The sequence below is a fragment of the Lolium perenne genome, chromosome 2 (genome assembly GCF_019359855.2).
Source record: "Lolium perenne isolate Kyuss_39 chromosome 2, Kyuss_2.0, whole genome shotgun sequence".
Classification (NCBI taxonomy): Eukaryota; Viridiplantae; Streptophyta; class Magnoliopsida; order Poales; family Poaceae; genus Lolium; species Lolium perenne.
In genome coordinates, this window is record NC_067245.2 from 170,644,003 (window position 1) to 170,668,968 (window position 24,966).

The 24,966-nt window shown below is 43.4% G+C and overlaps 2 protein-coding genes across 2 annotated transcripts; both read left to right on the forward strand.

The window, feature by feature from the left end:
- Positions 1-6,495: 6,495 nt before the first annotated feature.
- Positions 6,496-10,955, forward strand: LOC127333928 (DEAD-box ATP-dependent RNA helicase 53). The gene is made up of 7 exons (XM_051360366.2): positions 6,496-6,916; positions 8,315-8,442; positions 8,536-8,944; positions 9,467-9,565; positions 9,651-9,875; positions 10,007-10,168; positions 10,244-10,955. The coding sequence occupies exons 1-7, from the start codon at positions 6,584-6,586 to the stop codon at positions 10,700-10,702; spliced, it is 1,815 nt and encodes a 604-aa protein (XP_051216326.1). The 5' UTR covers positions 6,496-6,583; the 3' UTR covers positions 10,703-10,955.
- A 1,644-nt stretch (positions 10,956-12,599) lies between these two features.
- Positions 12,600-14,394, forward strand: LOC127333929 (cadmium-induced protein AS8). Its single transcript, XM_051360367.2, has 3 exons — positions 12,600-12,827; positions 12,914-13,211; positions 13,746-14,394. The coding sequence occupies exons 1-3, from the start codon at positions 12,729-12,731 to the stop codon at positions 14,006-14,008; spliced, it is 660 nt and encodes a 219-aa protein (XP_051216327.1). The 5' UTR covers positions 12,600-12,728; the 3' UTR covers positions 14,009-14,394.
- The last annotated feature ends 10,572 nt before the right edge of the window (positions 14,395-24,966 follow it).

The following is a 24,966-nucleotide window of genomic DNA, read 5'->3' on the forward strand; positions in this document are numbered from 1 at the left end:
TTTATTGGCTACCAACTAGATCGCTATGAACCAAGGAAACAATCAAGTCCACCATTCGCCACCAATCAAGGAAATAAATCACATCATTAGAGGCCTCGCCGTTTGTCCCGAGCCCTCGACCCCTTCTCTTCCTCCGTTCTTCTTCTCCAGGTTTCTCCTCATGCGATGAAAGGTGAGGCGGCGTTAGGGTTGGATTGCCGCTCCACCTCGTGATCCGGCGCCGGCCACCGGAGAAACAACGCCACCGGGGCACTCAGATCTCTCGCTCAGTGTTGTACAACTCCTTCTGAACACCCCCTCCTCCCTACGAGACGCCCATTATCAACTACTGGAGCTGTTACCAAGCGTTGGCGCGATGGCCCGCACAAAGAGCACCATGGCGAGGATGTCCAGGCTGGAGGCCAAGGAGGTGTGGCCCCAATTTAGGCACTCCCCTGACTGGAGGCTGCCTCTCCTATGGAGGATAAGAAGAATAGGGCTTACAGGTTCTAGCCGGGCACAGTGGGATCGCGGGAGATCAGAAAGTACAAGAGCTCCACGGGGATGCTCCTCCCCTTCACGCCCTTCGTCCTCTTGGTGCGTGCCTTCGGCGACTCCTCTCCTATGTCCATGTGTCTGAGTACCCTTGTCTGATTGTCATTCTTAAATTTGCAGCCTATCCGATGTGAACCGCTAGACACCTGAAGGATCTTCGTGTTGTAAGTGGTCAGTTAGTGCTTAGACCTCTGTGTACTATTGTTACATACTTACATTTAGAGCTGCTGGTTTGATTACGCAGTTATTTTGTTTGTTCGCATAAATTTAAAATCTGACTTAAAACAATCAATGTGTGATAGATATATACAAGATCCTCTTGTAGCTTAATTTTGATTGACGAAGAGGATCGTGCAAATCAGAAAACTAATTGGTCTAATGTGATGCTCTATGAACTGGAATGACGACACCGGTACATTTTAAGGTTTCTAAAATTGAGTCTGAAATGCATTGTGCCAAAATGTGTCCTTTAGAGTAGGTTGCACTGTCACATGGTTTGCATATTAGAGTATCTCCAGTTTGTGATTTCTTATGTCTATTAGAATTGGGATCCTTGCTAGACGAAGAATGAGCATGTAACTGAAATATAATGTATGTATCTTTCACATGCCCTTGCCAAACGAAAGACAAATCCCGGAATACAAACCTAATGGACTCCGTCGACATGGTTCGGTTCAGAACATTGATGGAGATGCTATGGCTGCCACTGACAACGTTGAGCAGGTACGCTCGCAGTAGTAATGTAATGCCAGAAAGAAAGTGAGAAAGCAACCATGACATCTACGTCAAAATTCCATAGAAAACAGGAGTAGGTGGAAGTTATTGATCTCGCTAACGGCTCACCTTGGCCTGGAATGAAGGTAACTGCTTCCGTATTAAATTTCTCGTTGTATATGTTCATAAGTTGAGTTGGACATTTAAATCCAAAGAGATATCCTGCTTAAGTTTCCATATAATCTCTATGGTATAGTGGTTATAAAAATATATACTTCTTGTCAATCTTTTGACAATTTTATGTTTCTGAATTTCATGTGTTTTTGGCTAATAAATAGGGAACCAAGCGAGGCCTAAATCTCCTGAATGACTAGCTATAAGCCTATAACCAAGGGTAGTAAAACTTAACCCATACTCTGGAGACACTATAGTTGCAGGTGAGTTTCCAGTTTCTAATTCTGTTTTGGTTAACCATGTTGGGATTTTTCATCTGTGCAACTTGTTGTAAAATTCAGCGCAATATGGTGCGGCCCATGTAGGATTGTTTCTCATGTATACGCCGAACTTTCCTTGAAGCATTCAGATCTTGTTGTCGTGTACGTGGATGTGGATGAACTTTGAGTACACAAATTTTCACAAAGCTTTGCAGTTCATTATGAACACTTTGAAAAAATGTTGAAACTCTCGTTTTCCAATAAAAACTAAATGTTGAAGCTAAATGACATTTCAATACATTTTATCAGGAACTATTCAGTGCAGTATGATGCAGCCTGTGTAGGATTGCTGCTCATGTACACGTCGAACTCTCCTTGAAGCATTCAGATCTTGTCTTCGTGCCCGTGGATGTGGATGAACTTCAGGCACACAAATTTTTAGAAAGCTTAGCAGTTCGTTATTCACACTTGAAAAAAAATGCTGAAACTCTCGTTTTAAAATAAAAATAAAGCTGAAGCTAAATGCCATTTCAATACATTTCATCAGGACTGGGAATTGGTACTCAATTCGACATACGGGCCACACCAACATTCATTTTCATTATATGTTTTCGTATTCTTATGATTGATCAAAAGTGTATAAATAATAGTGTTGAACACTCAGTTTTGGGCATGACAAGCTCCACTGTTTGAGTTAGCTCCTTGTATAATGTTGCTTCTTTCATGCACTAGGTTTAGATTTTGTATATTAGTGTTGGTTCGTAGAAAGCAACCGGATCACAAGATATGTAGACTGGTTGGTTAACTAATACATTTTCAGATTATAGTTTTAGTGCATGCACTGGTATTGATATGGAACTTAAGTCATGTGGTCAAGACGAACCTACTTAGACGTAGCAGGGTGTGGCCTTGCTACCCGATATCGATGAACTGCAGCAGGTAGGTGTTTCCATATTGTGTAAGACTTTGCGTCCATGTTCCGTCACTACATGCCTTCGTTATGATCCCTTTACCCGGGCGCATCAAATCATCGGAGTCAGTAATGAAAAAGAAAATAAGTACAACAAGTTTTATGTGTACATCAAGTGTATTTGTTGTTCCATTCTAATTTCTTTTTATTTGCACAATAATGTATATAACCATGTATGAATTTTATTTATTTTGATATATTATGTTTCGCTTTTATTGATCATGGACATAATCAAGATGAATTCTATCAACATGAGTGTTTACACAACCAAATAAGGTGCATAAAAAGACATACTTTTTGTACACACACACATTTATGTGCATTTTATGTTCACATGAGTGTATTCGATGAAGAATTTTTTTTGAAGACTGTAGCAACGCACGTGCATTCAACTAGTAGGTTTTATATGTGGGACGGAGGGAATATAATAATTGATTCTCCCAAGTCCCAAATTATGGAGGAGGCATTGCTTGTGAGCTTCAGAATGTGCTTAGGTAGTGTTTGATGTCACTTTTGCACACACCTGATGAGATATGGTAATTCTGGTCGGTACCAGTAATATGACGGTGCGTGGGATGGAATAAATTTCACGGTTATGTCAAAAGGGGTAAGGAATACATAGGGAGAGGTATGGCTAGGGTACATAACCCCGTGAAGCATCATCTAGATTAATATAGACTATCTTTTTAAGGATCTTTCTAAGGCTCAGTTGACTCAGAACTGTCGATTAGGTTGGCAATGTTGATTTTGACCAGTTTTTATTCATCCCCGATCGATTGATTTGATTCGGCTGGGAACTCGCAGTTTCCTTTACAAGTGAACTTTACCCATTTGCGTTGCATTTTTCAGTTTGATCTTTTGGCCATTTGATTCATGGGCCTCTTTTGGTTTTTGTATAATTTGCCAATTATTGTGAAGCACAATACGCTAATAATGCTAGGGTGCAACGAATTAAAGAGCGCATTTAGCATCGGTGCTTCACCGATTGTTCTGAAGCATAATATTGTAGATTGTTCTGAATCATGATACATTACCGATTGTTTGAAATAATATTTTCCCGTCACTATTTTGTTTACATTGCATTTAACACTGGTAAAAAATAAATATATCACTTAAAAATCATTTGCAAACTCTGCTTGCAATGGGAAAAAACATCAGTTGCAACTTCGTTTGCAACTAGGAAAAAATCAATTATAATTCCGCTTGCAACTGGGAAAGACTTTGTTGCAACCTGGATTGCAACTGAGAAGAACTCAGTTGCAACCTCGATTGCAACTGGAAAAACTCACTTGCGTCCCCCACTTGCAACTGAAAAACTCATTTGCAACCCCTCTTGAACCTGGAAAAAACTCAGCTGCAACGCCCCTTGCAATTGGAACAAAAACTCAATTGCAAACTGCTTGCAGTTGAAATAAAAACTTAGTTGTAACCCGGATTGCAACTAGAAAAAACCTCATTTTCAACCTCGCTTCCAATTGGAAAAAAAATCTCACTTGCAACTCCACTTGCAACTGGAAAAAAAACTCGGTTGCAACCCCTCTTGCAACAAGAAAAATCCCCAGTTTCAAAACAATTTGCAACTAGAACAAAACTCAGTTTCAACCCGGTTTGCAATGAAAAAAATATCAGTTGCAACCCCACTGCAATTAGAAAAAAATTAGTTTCATCCCCCAATTTCAGTTGGAACCGCACTTGAACAAAAATATCTCAGCTACAACCCAAGTTCCAAGAGAAAAATCTCAGTGGAAGCTCTATTTGAGCTAAAAAAAATATTCCAGTTGATCATAATTTTCAAATGAAAAATAGTTAGTTGCAGCCCCACTTCCTAGTAGAAAAACTCAGTTACAACTCACTTGCAACTAGAAAATCTCAACTAAAACCCCTTGCACAACTCGAATAAAAGTCAATTGCAACTCCACTTGAAACCGAAATGTTCCAACCCTCTTATTTCAACTTGAAAAACTCAGTTTCGGCCCATTTATAACTCCCACACTATCACAATCGAAGTAATTCAATGACTTCGGAGTCGACTGAGCAGTAACTGAAATCTCGATCGACTGAGAGTTTGCAAAATCGATACAAATACAAAATATTTTACAAACAGAGATGCAATAGAAACAATCATTTATGTGTGATATTGTCAAAATTATAGCAGACTGAAAATGAAGCATTTAACTTAAGATAATAAAAATATATTAAAAGGAATAGGGTAAAACAATGTCAACAACATGAAGATAAAACATAGACAAAAAAGCAAGAAACAAGAACAAAATTAATTCAAAGTGGTACAATTTATATTATAAGTACTCGTGATATTATAAAGCAACAATTAGGCTTTGCTGGGAAGTGTTGTGTTGTGTCTAACGATCGTGTTGTAGGAGGTCATAAGTTCGATCCTCGCATGTGCTTGTTCTTTTTCTTGTTCTCTTTGTTACGTAACTAGGCTGAGCCAATCCTGATAGCAGCCTGTGCATCACAAACCATAATATAATCAAACGACAAACTTCATGTTCTTAGAACTAGTAAATTCATTTTTAAAGAAAACCCCTTCTTACGTCGGACGATATTGTCACTACCCTCCTCTCAGTGGAGTGTGGCATCCCCGGGATCAGGGCTAGACAAATACCAGATTTTCGTCTGACATAAGCATAACCTAGAGCTCGAGAGCCTAGAGTGAGGGAATCGGTAACACAACAATGACTCTACGACTCAAAAAGTAATACAACCTCATAACAGAGCAAATAACCAAAGTATTACTAGCATAGGTCACTGACCTGACATTACCTCAATCAACTGAAAGCGAAGTTATGCTATTAGACATAGCAAGATATCAAAAGTTCTAAGAGGCTAGGAGCATAACGATGACGGCCCAATCGATAAATTCCTGGATGCCACCTAGAAACCCCAAGCTACTCGTCGATATCAACCTAGAAACCACCATCTGTTGGAGCGACTTTGTCTGCAGCAGAAATATAAGAAGTTGTGTCTAGGGACTCAGTAAAGACTTAATATAACCTGTTAACAAAGTGGGCATGAGAGGCTTTTTGTAGAGCTATTTTGCATAAAGCCAATTTTCCTTTGTCTAAAATCAGTCATCTGCATCCAAATCAAAAACATCCACCGACATTTAGATAAACATGGACTAGAGCCGGATTGAAAAAAGAAAAGGGAGCGGCGACCAGCCAACTCATCGCTGACAGCCGGACCCCTAAATCCCAACCCTAGCTCTTGGCACAGTGGGAAAGGGCAAAACGAGGGGGCGTACCTAGCTGCGTGGGGGAGAGCTTACCATCCTTGCCAGAATCCCATCGCCAGCCACCGTCTTCAACTCCGTCTGCCATGAGGATTCCCGCCTCCGCCAAATTCTTCTGTGCTCGGGTGGGCTCTATTCGTTCAAAGAGGGCAGCGATGCGAGCTAGACTATCGACCAAGGGTAAACATGCCACATGGAAGTTTTGTCTTTAGGCGTGGGTCATTTCTGTCAGGGGAAATCTTAAACTTGCCAAGTAAAGAATGGCAAAAGGTAATGATCAAATTAAATAAGGGCAAATTGTAGAGTTTCCAAGTAAGGAGTGACAAAAAATAAAATTCCCCCATTTTATCCAACCGAACTTGCAGTACCTTTGTCTCCAAGCGGCATTCTCTCACATTAGCTACCATCTGCCAAATTTCTTATGTGCAATTCAATTTAAATTCCCCCACTTTTTCTTCCTTTTTTAATTTTAGCAATGTTTCTCGTCACAATTATATGATGAACAATATTCTGGTCCGGTAGCAGGTGCATAGTGGGCTCATCACACAGGCCGGCCCAAATCAGGGCCCAGTTGAGGAAAACATGCTATCGTCATCTTCCTCCCTGCCGTCCCGAGGTCTCAGCTGGACCTTCCAACTCCACCACCAGGACACGACCTCTTTCATCTGAACCACCGCCATGAACTCGCTGCTCCGCCGCGCGCTTGCAGCCTCCTCCTCGCCGGTGCATCCACGGAGAGCTCTGCTCACGGCGCTCATCTCTCCTCCACCGGCCGGACCTCCCGAGCCATGCCGCACCCCCGCCCCGCAGCCACCGAGGCGGCGAGCGTTCCACGCCTCTCCGAGGACCCTGGGTTTCAGGGCCACCACTCCCGCGCTATGGCCCGGAACGGTCTCGGAGGCCGGCGCGGCCGCGGGGGAGGATGGCCTGGAGGTCGCGAGGCTGGGGATCTCGCCGCGGATCGTGGAGAGACTCGCCGCCCGGGGCATCACCAGGCTCTTCCCCATCCAGGTAGCTCCTTTTGCATATCAGAACTGAAGCTTCAGTCCCAAGGATTCGCTTTATCGCGGCTGGGTTTTGGTCTTGAAATGGGCGAAGCTGGTTCCATGCTTGTACACTGGTTACTTGGCGTGCAAAAAAGTAGGCTTAGTTTTACATCAGCAGAAAATCTATTGAAATCACTGGAATGCTGCTCCGAACTTTTGGGTTAAAATTCAACAAACAGTTCTGTTGAGCTAGTTCATGAAGATATGCAAGCATGAAACATGGCCTATATATTCTGACCGAGTTAAAAAAAAAAAATCTTAGACACGTAGCGTCACAATCTTGACAAATGAGAAGGAGATCATAAATTGCTGAATTTTGCAACTGCCATTGGAATCTGGTCAGAACCATTTGGTATCTAGCCAATGCAGTGCAGCAGCGATGGAGCTGCAAAAGGCTATAGCCGGGATATATTGGGCTAAGTCCATATAGCCGATTTGCTAAATGATGGGAAAAAAATCAATATTTTGGCAGCATATAACCATATATAGTATATACATTAATAATTCACAAATGCATAGCATAGTAACATAGTCACATAAGAGATGCACATAGCTAAAACATAGTTTACATATAGTTCTGTCCAAAACATAGTTCACAGATAGTTAAAGACGTAGTTATGTCCAAATATTACAGCATCATTAAGTAGCAGCAGTTCATGACATAGTGGTGTCTATAATTGGGCAGCTCTGAACATTTTGGGTTAAATTTGTTTTGGGCCCGTTAAGCGGGAAGATAGCCGCTAAATTGGGGCTAAATAGCTATAGCCGGGCTATTAGCGGTTATTTCCATTTTAGCCTTTGAAGGCTCTAGCCGTAGCCGCAGGCCTCGCGAAAGGCTATAGCCACGTGCTATATCGGGCTATTTTAAACAGAGACACACACACAAAATTAATTCAAAAGGGAAAAAGCTACATACTGCGCTTTCCAAAACATGCTGAATGGAGGTAATACAATTTATATATGACAATGACCGTGTAGAACAAGCTCAAGCTCAATAGGTTGCCTTTCTGTCCTCGACTTCTGGATCCATTGGCAACATGGCCTTGTACTGCATCTGGTAGTCCAGTTACTCTAGGTAAGAAGCACAAGATAGTCCTTGTTATTCAACAGACGAATAAGCGCAAATGGACAGTAAATCTGCAAGCAATTTGTCATGACATGTTGACGTTACTACTTACTAGACAATGTCCAATATTAGGATTTCGATGCGGTATACGTGTATGACATTTATTTGTGTCATGTCAATCGGTAAGATGCTATTTCTGCATATCAGTTGAGTTTGCAGTATGATTTACTTTCGCTTGCTATCTAGCCTAGTTTTTTTGTTCTTGCAGTGACAGTTTTACCTTGTGCCTCTGCGCAGAGGGCTGTTCTTGAACCAGCAATGCAAGGGAAAGACATGATTGGTCGTGCTCGTACTGGAACTGGAAAAACCTTGGCTTTTGGCATTCCTATCATGGACAGGATTCTCCGACACAATGAGAAGAATGGGTTGGTTTCTCTTTTTTTACTTTGGAAATGTCCATATCTAGCTACTGCACAGATAGAATTTATTGTAATAATTACATAGTCTCCTGCGTGCAGAAGCGGCAGGAATCCTTTAGCCATCATTTTGGCACCTACTAGAGAACTCGCTCGGCAAGTTGAGAAGGAATTTAGAGAATCTGCTCCTTTAGACACTCTGTGTGTCTATGGAGGGGTTCCAATCAGTCAGCAAATGAGAACACTTAATTATGGAGTTGACGTTGTGGTTGGAACTCCAGGGCGTGTTATTGATCTTTTGACAAGAGGTGTTCTAAACCTATCAGAGATCCAATTTCTAGTTTTGGATGAAGCTGATCAGATGCTGGCTGTGGGTTTTGATGAAGCTGTTGAGGTGATCATGGAGAAGCTGCCACAAAACCGTCAAAGTATGCTGTTTTCTGCAACAATGCCCAGTTGGATCAGAAAACTTACAAACCAGTACTTAAAAGATCCTGTCATAATTGACCTTGTGAGTGAATTTTTGTTTTACTTACACTAATACCTTCATTATTTTCCATGTGACTTATGTTACCTTTTAGCATGCACCCCTTGCTAGTTTCTGTATTATGCACAACAGCACAAGTGTATATGTGAGCAGTTAATCATTAACAGAAAAGTCCATGGCATACCTCATCAATGTTTCCTCTTATAATTTTCTTATGTCCTTGTTATGGATATGCAAATGCAAATGCACTGTCTGAACTGTGGATCATGAAACTATATATGGATTATGGGTACATGTAAGAGGGGTTGGGGGTGGAGTGTGGAGTGTGGAGTGTGGGGGATACACAGATTTAAAGTGGAGCAGAGTACATAAGAAAGCAAAATTCATATGGATGTTGCAGTGCTATGGGTTACCTATCTTCATTAGAAGCGTTTATTGTAGTGAATATTGAAGCAAAGCTTCTACTTTGTCTGTTTTTCTTTGTCAGTTCAGCCTTTGAGCTAGATTCTTAGGAGAATTATCTGGCATTTACTCTTTTTTTCTCAGGTTGGTGACTCAGAACAGAAGTTGCCTGAAGGAATCTCTCTATATTCAATTGTATCTGAAAACTATGGAAAGTCATCGATTCTTGGTCCATTGATTAAAGTGAGCCATTTTCCTGACTGCATGTGTTTTATGGTTTGCATTATTAGCAACTCGACATAATACTGATTCCTTTTAACTTCCTTAGGAGCACGCTAATGGTGGAAAATGCATTGTATTTACGCAAACTAAACGAGAAGCAGATAGATTGGCATATGCCATGGGCAGGAGTTATGCATGTCAGGCGCTGCATGGAGATATCTCACAAAATCAGAGAGAAAGGACGCTCTCGGGATTTCGAGATGGCCGGTTTAACATCCTTGTAGCAACTGATGTCGCAGCCCGTGGATTAGACATACCCAATGTTGATCTAGTAAGTAGCTTGAGTCGTTCTCAATTGATAAGATCAGCACAAGAGCCTTTAAGCACTCCAAAAAATATGATTGCTCTAGATGTTCGATGTGCATAGCTTAAATTGAATTGTTACATCTCCTATGCTTTCAGGTTGTACATTACGAAATCCCAAACTCCTCGGAGTTATTTGTTCACAGATCTGGGCGAACTGCACGTGCAGGGAAGAAAGGCGTTGCGATTCTAATGTACACATATGAGCAAAATAGAAATGTAAGGGTCATTGAGCGAGATATTGGATGCAGGTTCACCGAGGTAAACCATGGTTTCGTCTTGTCATTGATGTGAACTATGAAAACTAATTAGCTGATTTATGTTTACGACCTGTAGCTTCCAAAGATTGCAGCCACAGATGACGCTGCAGACCTGTTTAATGTTATGAGAGACAGTCGCTCTAAATCAATTGGAACCAGAAGAACAGGTGGCTCCTCATTCCGCCGTGAAGGCTATGGTGGCTTTGGTGGACGTCCCTCCCAAGGTTTTGGAGATTTTGGTGGCTTTGGTGGCACCCCTGATCGTGCTGATTGGTCCCGGGACGCGGGTACAAGGTACCGTGGTGGGTTTGGAGATTCTAGACGACCTTCTCAATCTTCTGATGGCTTTGGCAGATCTAGCTTCAGTCGGTCTGGTGGATTTGGCGACTTTGGAGAAGGCAATTTCGGCAGAAGTGGCAACCAGGACTTCCGACGTCCCAGGGGCTCCGATGATTCAGGCCCTTCACGGTATGGCAGAAGCTCTGATGGTTTTGGCACCTCAGATTTCGGAAAACCAGGCAACTTCAAGGATTAACCATCGGATCTGATGACTTAACTGTGTACAGCTTTGGCGAGCCTTTCGACCGCTAGGTGTTTTGTTGAATGAATGAGGTCACTAATCTCTCTGTGTAGTTTGTTTGTATCTCGGTTGTTGAGAAACATGTATGTGAATATCTGTGATGTTTATTTAGGTCAGAATAATCAAGATGCATGTGTCTTGTACTCACTGTATTTGATGGGGAAAAGTACATCTTATATCTGGAAGACATGTTATAACGGAATCCAAATCATAACCCTAGCCAACGGATGTCCAACGGAAATGTCAAATTTGACTCTCTGTATGTCAACTTTGAGAGCTCTTTAAACAAAAATTGCATCTTCGATTTGCACTAACATTTTGATGGACTCCAATTCTCACTCTCGAAGTTTTACCAATATGTATTTATTGATTTTTTGTACCATCAGTTTCACCAATTACATTTATTGATTATTTGTACCATCAAAACGATACAGTGAGAGGATCTTTTTTCCCAAAAGCACCCCCAACTATGCCGATTTCTTGTTGAGCAGTCCCTTATCATTTTACAAGATATACCTTATATGAAGAGAAAAAATGAGAAACAAATATTGAGTTTATATTTCGTTACAGTATCACTACGTGAGCTATTTAGATGGCTAAAACCACCTGAATAGATGACGACAACATCTTTAGAAGTAAAGTTTTTGTCTTAGCACCGGCCTGATTTTATTAATCAATATACATAGTAGTCTTTAGACTTTAAGTGCTACTTCCTCTTTTCACTAATATTAGCTATATGAATCAGTCTGCTAAATCATCTTATATGAGTCAACGGAGGAAATAATAAGAAAGAATAAGGTCCGATATACACCTATGGACTGCATCTTGCTGAATTGACCTATGGACAAACACGGCGAGAATCAGGTGGATTTACAGCCCTTAAATCACGGGAGGTGAAAAGATTAGCACCAACTAACTGCTTACATGTAATCCACTGAGTCTATTTCTGTAGCAGTTTGTCCGTAGGTGTAGCATTTTTTCCTTTTGACGAATTGTAGGTGTAGCATTATTGATATTTGGTAGGTAATTGTGTTTAACAGAAAAACTTGGTTGAATGCGAAGCAGGTGTGGCATCTAACCCTGGCTTACTTGAGGGATTGGAAGATGCCTTTCAAGGATCAAGAATGGAAACTTGTAGATCAAATCAAACACCTGCTGATAAGAAAACTAAGGATGCCGATGGAGTTGGAGCCAGATTGAGCTGCCAGTCTTCGGATGGATGTTTTCCTGGAAGCCTTCTACATCCCTGGCGTTGCATGGAGGTCGAGCTACTCTTGCCTACCTCCAAGATCACCCCGAAGACGATGCAGTGCATGTGGTGGTGGGATGATCCTCTCGCCATGCTCCCTTGAATTATGTGCTAGCTTGGTAGCTATCATTCACGGAAGAGTTCGTTGGTTATCTATAATAAGTACTAAGTCGTTTTCGTGTCTGATGGGGCAAGACTAGTTTGTGGTGGTCTAGAACTTTGGCAAAGGGCTAATGGGCTAGTGAGCGTGATGTCTCACTCTCCTGTGTAGCTATTTTGCTTTCCTTTAGTTTTCACTTCAGTTTTTACTCGCCGTGATTTCTTTGTTTCTATGAAATGAAAGGAGCCACTGAGCGGTCCCTGTTTTTCTAAAACAAAAAAATTGGTGGAACGGTAATAGAGGTTTAGCCAACTCTTTTTGGAGGGGCTATATGTTCTTAAATTCTATATTTGACGGGGCTAAATTTTTTTTGAGGGTTTTTGACGGGGCTAATAAATGGAGTTATTTTGTAGCACGCAGTACTACTTTGCTGTAGCCCGGCCCAAGCAAACCCAGAAATAGACAAAACACTGGGCCCAAACTTGGCAAAGGATGGCGATGGGTTGGATCTTGGATATTCGGATCAGATTTGAGGATAAGATGGTTAGAATTTTGAAGTGGTTTCAGTGTTGAAGCATCCGAAATTTGAGACCAAATCAGAGTCTTCTACTCCGCAGCAGCCGACGCTGCTGATGCCCGAGCCCCACCAGATCCACCAACCCCCGCCGTCGCCGCCGAAAGCCGATCCAAACCCCGTCGCCTCCACGGCGGCAAATGCCCAGCGCAATCCGGTACGATTTCTTGCCATTCTCTCTGTCCAAGGAGCTAGAAAAGTTCTTCGTTTGATTCCTGGGTTGTCTTTTCCCTTGCTTTTGAGGTCGCGTTGCCGCTGCCGTTGCCGGAGATCGCGGTGCCGCCGGTGCAGCCGACGATGATCATAAAGGGGATGCTGGGCCGCTACGAGCGCTGGAACCCCGTGCACCCCACGGTGGGCGCGTTCTGGGGCGTCGGGCTGGGACTCGGCTGCGGGGTCGGGTGGGGCCCAGGGTTCGGGCCCGAGGTCATCGGCTACGTCGGCGCCGGATGCGGCGTGGGCTTCAGCGTCGGCGTCACGCTCGCCGGCGTCGGCGTCGGGCTGCCGCAGCACGGCATCATCAAGAACCACTACCACGGCGGTATGCTCTCTTCTGCTCGCAGAACAAGTGTCACTTAGTACTCCTGAAGTTCTACAGTAATATTATCTAGTATCTAGTTGGAACAGAAAAGTGTCACACCGGGATGTTTTGTTTACCAAGCAAGGTGACCCTGCTATGTTTGCTTCAGAAACATTACTCCTCCGAGATAATTGCAATTTCGTATTGTGCTACGCCTTCTGGTGCAGAAATAATCGAGCATGAAACCAACAATTCATTAGTGTTAAGAACCATTTTCAACAGCTTGTACATGCTATTGCACTTTTGCAACCTATATAGTGTTTGATCTCTAATTCAACAATGCATTTACCTGTGGTGCTACATAAGATTATGTTCAACTCCAGTAGTACACAGTCTATTTGATTGCTGCTCTTCAGTTAGCCAGTTATATTGCACAAAACACACTGTCATATAACTTATCTTCCATTGCTCTCTGTAGCTAACTGCTACTCTCAGTTATAAACACTCGAAGATACAATTTATGGCAGTTCTAACAGATTTCCTCATGATTTGTAGGTTTTACAAACAGTGTCCCATTCGAATCAGCAAGGTTTTACACCCTGACTATCCTAAGGGGTATGGTATGGGATGCCATCAGCTATGTTAGCCACATCGCAGCTACGAGGAAAGAATCTCGGCAGAAGCTTCTGAAATTTGAGGAGAACCCTCGGGTTTCAGGAGGAGTTGATCTCCCCAAACTGGGGAAAGGCGTGTCGAGTAGCTTCCGATCAACGATGGATTGCATCAGGGCCTTCACAAATCAGCATCGGCCTCCATAGCAGCAAATAGTTAAATTGAAGATTGTTACTTCGGAACTAAGCTTCGCTCAGTTGGTGGATTGCGTGAGGGCAGCCACCCACACGGAGGTGAAAGTGGGTAACCAGGTGCGGGTGTCTTGTATGCCGTCCAACCTAGGCATGGGTAAAAGTTCCTAGTAATTTTAAAAAGAGATATCTGATATTCTTACTTTATGTGTTAGAACCCACATGGTGCACCGTACACTTAGATGCAGATGTCTACGGTAGTAGTTTTGATCATGTGCACGTTTAAAGTTTCCTGGTTTATGAAGGGAAACTTTTCCAGATAAACATGGTAGCGTGTAATCTTGCCGTGATCCATGTAAAAACGTCATCGAATGAATTTGTAAATATTCTGATGCTGTCTACATGAGCACTTCACATCGATCATTTTGGAGCTTGAATAGGATGCTGATGGCCAAAGAGGTGCACATAAAACTGAAAGCGTCAAAGTTTCTATGTGTGTACCTTTTGATTCCACAGCTTGAGCTTTTCTGGGATGTTTCGAGGTGAAAAAACGACGTACTAGGCACTCACTGAAGGTATACTCTTGACTATTTGCATACCTAAGTGGTGTTGTGGGTTGTGGCACCCTTTCTTTCTGGCTCATGTTTACAGTTCGGCTCGTTTGCGACAATTTGGTTTGGTTATTCTGTTGTGTAGGTATCTAGATATGCAGTAAGAACAAAGAAATTCGACTCGGTTCCTTAACTTATATGCACACTCATGAGTCATGAACATTAAATTCTAAATAAGTATTAAAAAATTCAGAATTGTTTTGACAACAAACATGTTCAAGTGTTTTACTTAAATGCGAAAATTCATGATGAAATGATATTTTCAGTGCGTTATGCAAGTATAAAAACAGGTACTCTAATGGGCTTTAAAAATGGGTGTGACTAATTCTCGGTGGACCGGAGAATTAAGCTAGTGATGTTATCGAATCACAATTGTAGCCAACGTTGCCACTTCATCACGAATCACAAAGTAATCCAGCGTTTAGGGCATTTTTCTTAGTTGCAACAATGTTGCAGCAACTCATGACTAGCATGAATCACAAAGCAATACAACGGTCTGGGCATTTTTTCTCGGTTGCAACACAACTAAAAAAATCTCAATTGCAACTAATGTTACAACTTATGTTAGCATGAATCACAGTGCAATCCTAGGGTCTAGGAGTCGGCTCAGAGTTAAGTTAATTCTCAATTAACTGATAATTAGCAAAACATTTAAAAACTCTTGTACCTACATTGGTGCTTTTTTTTTCTACAGAGCACAACGAATGTAAATTCCAATATTCCATTCGTTTTCATTGTAAATTCCTTAATTAAACCACATTATTTGGCTATTTGCTTTTACTCACGGGTTGAGTAAAATTTTGAAGTTTGGCAAGGAAACTAATGGCGTGATAGCATAGTTGGTGATATGGCCTGTACTTAGATCTTAGCTACACGCCACAAGTGACAAGTCGGCCAATTTGGCTTTCGGATGGTCAAAACTATTTTGAGGGAGCAGAAAAGTAAATGGCACCCCCTCCTTTGCAATTTGTAATGCACATAAGAATTTTTAGAAATTAAATGATATAAAATGTAACCAAGTAGTACCAATTAGTATTATTAGATTCACCTTAATATATATTGTCATACATTTGATAATATAGATATACAACTTTTTATTAATTATGGCCAAACTGTACATCGTTTACCTTTAAAAAATCTTTATGCATTGCATTAAGGCAAGGAAGAGGGGTACTACTTAGAATGCGGCGATTTTAACGGCAAATGTAGGTACCGGTGTAATATCTATCGTCCATTGACTGCTTTGAGAATGGTGAGGCTTTTGACATTTTTCTAATATAAAACTAATAAGTGAAACACAAGTGAAATTTTTATGAAACTAAACTGATACATGGGTAACATTGTGAAACTGTTTGGCAAAAGGTGGATGTCAGTGACATAGGCATCCCCAATGGGCCTGCCGATGATGGTACCCGGGGTTTACTGAAGGCCCACTACCCGAAGAATAAGAAGATTCGGGAGCCCAAGATATTATTAAGGAAAGCTAGAGTTGTAATAGGAAGCATTATTTGTAATCTTGCGGGAGGAGTTAGAAACCTTCCCGGACTCTGTAACTTGTACAATACGAATCCCTCGGCTCCGCCTCCTATATAAGGGGGAGTCGAGGGACACAAAAGGCATCGAATCATTGTTTCCCAAACCCTAGTTTTCGTATTCGTCGAGTACTTTTCGGCTGAAACCTTCGAGATCTACTTGCCCTCTACATCCAACTAAACCCTAGTCTACAATCCGTAGGCATTGACAAATTAATACCTTGTCAATTGGCGCCGTCTGTGGGATCTAGAGGCGACAAGAAGCTGATCTCGATGGCACGTTCAAGATCGTCGACTTCATTAGTAGCAAGCAACATCATGGACAGAGGTAAACAGATCGAAACTGGTCTCGTCGATTTTATTCCTCACCCGCCCTCCCGTTTGGATGCATATGCGTATCTGGAGGGGCCCATGAAGATGACGTTTGGAAAATTCCACTTCCACGTCGAGAAAGAAGGATCGTATCGTCTCGAAGTTCCGATCTCGTCGGGATTATCGGCAGATGGTATTGATTTCTCAAACTCAGTATCATCCGTCGAGTCAAGCGACAAGGAGATTTCGTCGTCACGCTTCATCGGCAGCAGGGCAAGTGAAAAACTCGCCAAAATCTTCAGCGACATGTCCTTCGAGTCATCGGTGGACTCCTATATAAGCGATGATTCGAGCGACATCGATAGCTTCGACTTCATCGACAAATCCATCTCTATTGGGAAGGTCTTCACCAATCTCTATGATGGTGTCACCAAACCAAGCAAAGTGAAAACTCCAAAATATCACCAAGTCTATGCCATTGGAGAAGCAAGTCGCGATCAAGAGGAAACATCAGAGGCTTTCGACGATTTGGGAAACCCCTATGTCGATCCCTCAGATCTAAGGAGAGGTTTGGGCACTAAATATGTCGGGCCCACACCGAGTGCTAGAGTTCAACTTCCACAAGCAGCCTGGGATAGAGCTGCGAAAGCTTTGGATGGCTCTGAACCAATGGAGACAACTGCTACAGTCGAAGAACTGCAAGCTTGTCAATATAGACTTGCCCGAGCTGGAAGAGAGTTGGAAAAACAGACAGCTGCTTTGAACAGAAGAAGGGAGGCAGCTTCCGCATCAAGCAGGCGACGAGCGGAATTAAGTCGACACTCAGAAACTTCGGGAGATAGTCACAGAGAAGCTCGGAGGAGAGCAAGATCTCGGCTGCAAAATATACCGGAAGCTGAAAGAGAGACTCTAATCCAAAACCTCGACATGTCTTTTTTGTCAATCGACACGAGGGGGAATATTATCCCAAAAACACCGGAAGCAGGGTACATGGCGACACAAGCTTTCATCTTAGCGTCCAGGCCACCTCCCGGAGATCCAAGAGAAGCGTTGTACAACATGGCCATGGCAGGATGTGGAGCCATGGGAGCAGCGTTCACAGCTACACCTCCCGAAGGAACTGCAAGGCAAAATAGTCCGAGAACTACCACAACAGTACAAGATCCACCAAGAGCAAGTGGAGCCAGGGACACAGCAACTCAGGCCAGAGTCGATAGAGCGCGACAAGAAAGAAGGGAACGTCGGCATTCACCAGAACTTGCTGAGGAGGACATGTGTGGACTTCCATGTTTCACACGACGGGTCCGAAAAACTCGAGTTCCATCAGGATTCAAGCTACCCGATAGTTTCAAGAAATTCGATGGCTTGCAAGACCCCGAGGATTGGCTTGTGGATTACCTCGAGACAGTAAAATTGATAGGCGGGACCAGAGCAACAGCCATGCAGAGCATCCAGATACATCTGAGCGGAGCCGCCAGATCATGGATAAAAAAGCTTCCCCCAGGTTCCATTGACAGCTGGGAAAGTTTCGAGGACGTGTTTATCAAGAATTTCCGGTCAACCTGCAAGAAACCTGCGACACTAGAGGAGTTGAGGTCATGTCGACAAAAGCATGATGAATCAATGAGGAAGTACATTCAAAGGTGGAACATCATCAAAAACTCGGCAGAAAATATATCTGACGAAAGAGCGATAGATGCATTTGTTGCAGGAGTTCGACGAGGAGATTTCGTGGAGGACTTGGGGAGGACAAACCCAAGAACAGTATCAGCTTTAATGGAGATAGCAAACAGATGGGCAGATGGCGAAGATGCGGTACATAACAAACGACATAGGTCCCCAGAGGAAGATCGCAGTCGAAATTTTCAAAATAGACGACGATGTCCCCGTCAATTTTCAAGTTAAGATGCACCTGGCCAAATATCGGCTGGCTTTCGGGGAAACAATGGAGGAAACAATAGAGATGACTACCAAAGAAGTAATGCACAGCAAGGCAACAATAGAGATAACAGGCAAAATAGCGGGTCAAGGTTCCAGAGACCTTTTGTGTCTCCCGAAGAGATGATGAACGGGCCGTGTCAGATGCATTTCTTTCTCGATAGCAATGGAAAAAGACAGTCATGACACTTGCAAAAGGATTGCCGAAATTTTCAGGCAATGTTAAGATGGGCAGGACATGCAAATGCTCGAGCGGACACATAAATCCTCAAGGACCTAGGAGTGAGATTCACTTGCCACCTCCTCCCGCGGTTACGGATGAAAATCGACATCAGCTCAGAATAGCGGCAGCACCTGCTCCACCGCCTTACGTCGATCCTAACTCTAATGGAGCGGTCTCGATGATTCAGAAAGGCAGGCCATCCAATAGAGCTCAGAAAGTAATCTCGCGACAGGTGTTTATGGCAGAGAAGATGCCACCGCCAACAGTCGAGTACCTTAACTGGTCAGGGCAAGATATTGGCTTCACAATAGCTGATCATCCACAGCAAGTTCCTCGACCAGGGCAACAAGCATCGATCTTACCGCAGTAATTGCAGGATTTGATGTATCTCGAGTATTCATAGATGGCGGCAGCAGTCTAAACCTTATGTACGCAGATACGCTAAGGAAGATGAATATCTCCCTCGCAAATTTGAAACCAACCGACACACGTTTTCACGGCATCACACCAGAGAAGCCAAGTTACCCACTGGGGAAGATCAATCTCGACGTTCAGTTTGGGACCCGAGAAAACTACAGGATAGAGAGGTTGGAATTCGAAGTTGTGGATTTCCCGTCGCAATATCACGCTTTGCTGGGGCGACCAGCGTACGCCAGATTTATGGCAGTACCACATTACACGTACTTGCTTTGGAGGTTACCTGGACCTAAGGGACCAATCACAGTCAAAGGAAGCTTCGCGCTAGCTGATAAATGCGACAAAGATTTTCATCGACTATCAGAAACTTTCGGGATGCAGGCAGAGTACGCAGCGTCAAGGCTCATGACTGATTATGATGTGCTGCCAGACGTAGGGAGGCCCAACAAGGAATCAACTTTCAATACAACAAAAGATTCTAAGGAAGTGCAGATTCACCCGACAGATCCGAAGAAAACGACGTCCATCGCAACAAACATGGACCTCGCATAGGAAAGCGCACTCGTCGAGTTCCTCCGTGAGCACTGGAAAATCTTCGCATGGTGTCCAGCTGACATGCCAGGAGTACCCAGGGAACTTGCCGAGCATCACCTAAACTTGGATCCTATTGCGAGACCAATCAAGCAACCTTTGCGGCGTTTTTCAGAACCAAACCGCAAAGCCATGCTGTCGTAAATTGATCGACTTAGAGAAGCTGGTTTCATCAAAGAGATATCTCGAGGCCACTTGGGTAGCTAACCCAGTGATGGTGCCGAAGAAAAACACGAAAGTCCTTCGCATGTGTGTCGACTTTACGTGCCTCAATAAACATTGTCCAAAGGATCACTTTCCCCTCCCAAGGATCGATCAGATTATCGACTCCACGGCAGGATGTGAACGTCTTTCCTTCTTGGACGCATATTCTGGTTACAATCAGATCAGATTAAAAGAAGACGACGAAGCTAAAACAGCGTTCATCACACCGTACGACGTATTTTGTTACAAAACAATGCCCTTCGGGTTGAAAAACGCGGGAGCAACATATCAACGGATGATGCAGAAGTGCCTAGCAACACAGATTGGGAAAAATGTACAAGTTTACATCGACGACGTCGTCATCACATCAAAAAAGGGGGCAACATTAATCGAGGACTTGAAGGAAACTTTCGACAACCTCGACAAATTTTGTCTCAAGTTGAACCCGACGAAATGTTCTTTCGGCGTCCCTGCAGGAGAACTTCTCGGGTTCCTAGTTTCAGCGAGGGGGATTGAAGCAAATCCTGAAAAAATCCAAGCTATCGTAACAATGAGGAAGCCAACAAAGTTGAAGGAAATATCTGACTAATCGGGCGAGTCGCAGCTTTAAGCAGATTCGTCGCCGATTTGGGAGAAAAGGCGCTACCATTCTACGCCTTAATCAAACAAGGAGAGAAGTTCCAATGGAACGAAGATGCAGATAGGGCCTTCGAGGACCTCAAGCGGAAAATTTCGACACCACCAATTCTAGTAGCGCCAAAAGAGAAAGAACCGCTCATGTTATATATTGCGGCTACACCTCAGGTAGTCAGCACGACACTAGTTGTCGAAAGAGAAGAAGAAGGAAAACTCCATGTAGTGCAGAGGCCAGTATATTTCATCAGCGAAGTATTATCACCTTCAAAACAGAGGTACCCGCAGTACCAAAAGCTAGCATATGGAGTATTCACAACCGCAAGAAAGTTGCGCCACTATTTTTCGGCGCATCCGATAATAGTGGTGAATGAGGCGCCTTTATCCAACATACTCAATAATCCAGAAGCTACAGGCCGTGTCTCCCTTTGGGGAATAGAACTTTCTCCTCGGGACATCACGTATGAAAAAAGAAAGGCAATAAAGTCACAAATTCTACCAGACTTCATCGCAGAGTGGATGGAGTTGCAAAACACAGGACCTCCAGATTTATCGAGAACCTGGACTATGAACTTCGACGGGTCCAAAAGGTTAGAAGGAGCTGGAGCAGGGGTAATACTCATATCACCTGAAGGCGACAAATTGAAGTACGTCCTGCGGATGACGTTCCCAAACGCATCTAATAATGAAGCAGAATATGAAGCCCTTATACATGGGATGAAGATGGCGAAAGCTGCACGCAACTCGACTAAAGATATTCGGCGACTCACAATTGGTAGCTCAGCAAGTCATGAACCAATGCGATGCGGTCAATGATAGCATGGTGGCGTACAAAGAGATGTATAATGAGCTGGAGAAACTGTTTGATGGATGCGAGGTAAACCATATCAGCAGGTTGAGCAATGATGAAGCCGATGTTCTCGCAAACATCGGGTCGTAGTGCCTCGCAATTCCCCCAGGTGTGTTCTGGGAAGAGATAACAGAAAGATCCACGAAGCCGAAGAAATTAACAAAGAAGGAGAAAAGCGAGAAACCCTCGGGGGCTGCGAAAGAAGCATTGGAAGAAGAAGAAGAGGAACAAGATCTAGTATTGATGGTGCAAATCCCGTGGATGCAGGCGTACATATCATACATCCTAAGAAAAACAATACCCGACGATCCAGTTGAAGCAAGGCGAGTCATTAGGCGATCCAAAGCTTTCACGGTGGTCTCAGGGGAGTTGTACAAACGCGATATCTCGGGTGTGTTACAACGGTGCGTCACACCCGAAGAAGGAAGGATAATTACGAAAGACGTACACGAAGGAGTATGCGGCCACCACGCGAGCGATCGAGCTATTGCAGCCAAAGTTTTTCGAGCGGGATTCTCTTGGTTGACAGCAATTGAGGACGCAAAGGAGATAGTACGAACTTGCGACGCATGTCAGAGATTTGCCGCAAAACCTCACTCTCCGGCAGCAGAATTAATGCCAATACCCTTATCTTGGCCTTTCGCTCAATGGGGTCTCGATATGGTGGGAAAATTACACAAAGCTTCGCCAGGAGGCTACGAGTACATGTTGGTTGCTGTCGACAAATTCACCAAGTGGATAGAAGCAAAGCCTATAAATTCTCCAGATGCAGCATCAGCAATAAAGTTCGTGAAGGGCATCGTTTTTCGATTTGGAGTACCTCACAGCATCGTCACAGACAATGGCAGCAATTTTACGTCAAAGGAGTTCAAGGCGTACTGTGCAGAGGTAGGCATCAAATTGCACTTCGCGTCAGTTGCACATCCTCAAACCAATGGTCAAGTCAAGAAAGCCAACGGTATCATCTGCAACGGCATCAAGAAACGCTTGATAGGACCATTGGAAAAAGCTCGACATACCTGGCCAGAAGAGTTACCAAGTGTGTTATGGAGCATCCGAACAACACCAAATACAGCAACACAGGAGACCCCGTTTTTCCTTGTCCATGGAGCAGAGGCAGTACTGCCGATAGAAATAGAGCACGACTCCCCCAGAGTCACAGAGTATAACGAAGAAGTTTCCAGGAAAACATTGGAAGACGACGTCGACGCACTCGATGAAGCTCGAGACGAAGTATTGTCAAGGGTAACTAAATATCAGCAGGACCTGAAAAATTACCATAGTCGACGTTTGCGACCAAGATCTTTTCAAGTCGGAGACTTAGTTTTGCGACTCAATCAAGAGCGCACTGAAAAACTCGAGTCGCCATGGCTTGGCCCTTACGTCATCACGGAAGTAATCGAAGGAGGAGCATACAGGATAAAAGACAAGAAGACAGGGGTTCCCGAGAAAAACCCCTGGAACGTGGCACAGCTCAGGCAGTTCTACGCTTAGAGTCGAAATATATTCCTCCCCTGTAAAAATACAATGTACTGAAACGCCCGCGAGTTTTCAGACGCACTCTTTTCCTTTTCGGGGCACCGAGTGGGGCCGGAAAGGTTTTTAATGAGGCGGGCTCGCGGTGCTGCAATATAATAAAGATAGTGGAGATATACTTCTTATCCTTCGACACGCCCGGGGGCTCAATGCCTTCAAAGTTACAAAATATATACAATATAGATAAAACTAGGCTTACCGAAATATTTCGCCTTGGTACAAGAATACCTTGCCAAATAAAACATCGGAAGCCAACAACTATGAATATAGTGTACTCGTCAAAATATTATTGCTTTGGTCTGAAAACCTCGCAACAAAAAGATAGAACGTCACCACCAAGACACTCGGGGGCTCGTACCCATTGATAGCGAAATATATGTACCTTCTCGCAATAAGAGAAAAATCTTCGGGATAACAAAATAGTATAAGCCCTAGCCAAAGGCTCGGGGGCTCGACGATCAAAAATAGAAACAATATATACTTACAGAGTTGACAGCTTTACAATATAGATCATGTGTACAAAGACGTATCAATGGTGAAACTACAGAAAAAGGAAAAATTCTCAGTGGCTACCTAGCACATGGTCTATGGTTACTCGTTCATTGGAAGGACGGGTACTATGCTCGGCATAGCTACCCTTCACAAAGAACTCAGCGTCCATCCGAAGAAGTTCATCCATCATATCTTCGGCTACAGGAGTCACCAGATCATCAATCTTGCTCATGTTTCTCTTTTTCTTCAACATTTTAGCCTGGCACGTAGGAACAATTTGATCCATGGGCAATTTTGGATGGCAAATCTTTATCATCATCATAGCAAATCTCGCGCCAGCAGAGAGTTGAGCCCGCACAAAGCCATGGATTCGAGGAGCATCTCGAAATTTTTCCATTAATGCAGGAAGAGTTTCTGGCATTTTGTTGCGAGGGAACATGGTTCCATAAACTAAAAATAGGGTCTTCGTACAGAAATCAAGGAAATCACAGACCTGACCCGCGCGATCTTGGAATCTGACAATTTGACGGGTACGCTCGGGAGTAACCCAAAAGATAGAACCATGTTGTGCCGCCAGTTTGAGCAAAGCATTGGCTCGAGCTTCAACACGTTGATCTTCGGCAGCAGTATCCAAAAATGAGCCTGGTACAACGAATAAATTGATAAGTAAGGAAAAATAGCAAAAATAACATCCAGCATGGTTGTGAGCAAGAAACATACCTGTCATGTCCAAGCTGGCATCAGTCATCAGCTGAAGCATATAATTTTCTCGAGAGGAAGCTTCGGTAGCCTCAGCAACAGCAGCATCCCTTGCAGCAATGGCTTCTTGTGACTGTTGAAGAGCAATTTTTTCCCTCTCGGATGCTTGTCGAGATTGTTCCATCATCGCAAGAGTTTGTTTTTTCATGGATTGGAGTTGTTGGCACAATTCTTGCAAATCTTGCGACAGATGTTGCCCGGAAGAACCGTCGACAAAGTTATCATTGACTAGTGTTTTCTTCGAGAAGGAGGAAGCAGGAGAAGTATCGGCAGAATGAGGATTGGCAGAGTAGTTATCAAATATCAACTGGAAAAGAAAATTCCAATATCAAAGGATTGCACAAGACAGAATTCCATTGATCTTCAAGAAATTTACATGGATATTACAAAAGGAGTTCTTCAAAAAGTACTAAGGAAATTGTCGCCAAAGCTAATATGGCGACAATAGCTAAAGAAATAAGAAAAATAAAAAGAAGGGGCATTCAACTAGACCTCCGGCTTTGATGAGCTAGGAGTCGAAGATGGCATGATCCCGAGATAGGACAGGATTTTCTTCGTGTTGGGCTTTGCCGCCTTGATCAACGATCGCCATTTTTTCTGCTCTACATTACGTGTCGCCTACTTTCGCCCAGTCGATAGTTTGTTGGCTATCAGCAACCAAGACAACAGTGCTTTCAACAGCGACCTTCATATTTTCCTGGCGCATCTTCAGCCCAAGATCTTCAGGAGGATTAAAGCACTTGGCAAGAGTAAGGAAAGTTGCGGGTTCCTCTTTCTTCGGGAAGAAATAGGGGAAGAGTCGCGACAGCCCTGTTTTCGCTTGATCAATGCCCTCGCGTGCTTCTGTCCCATGAAACTCCAGGAACGAAATGGCG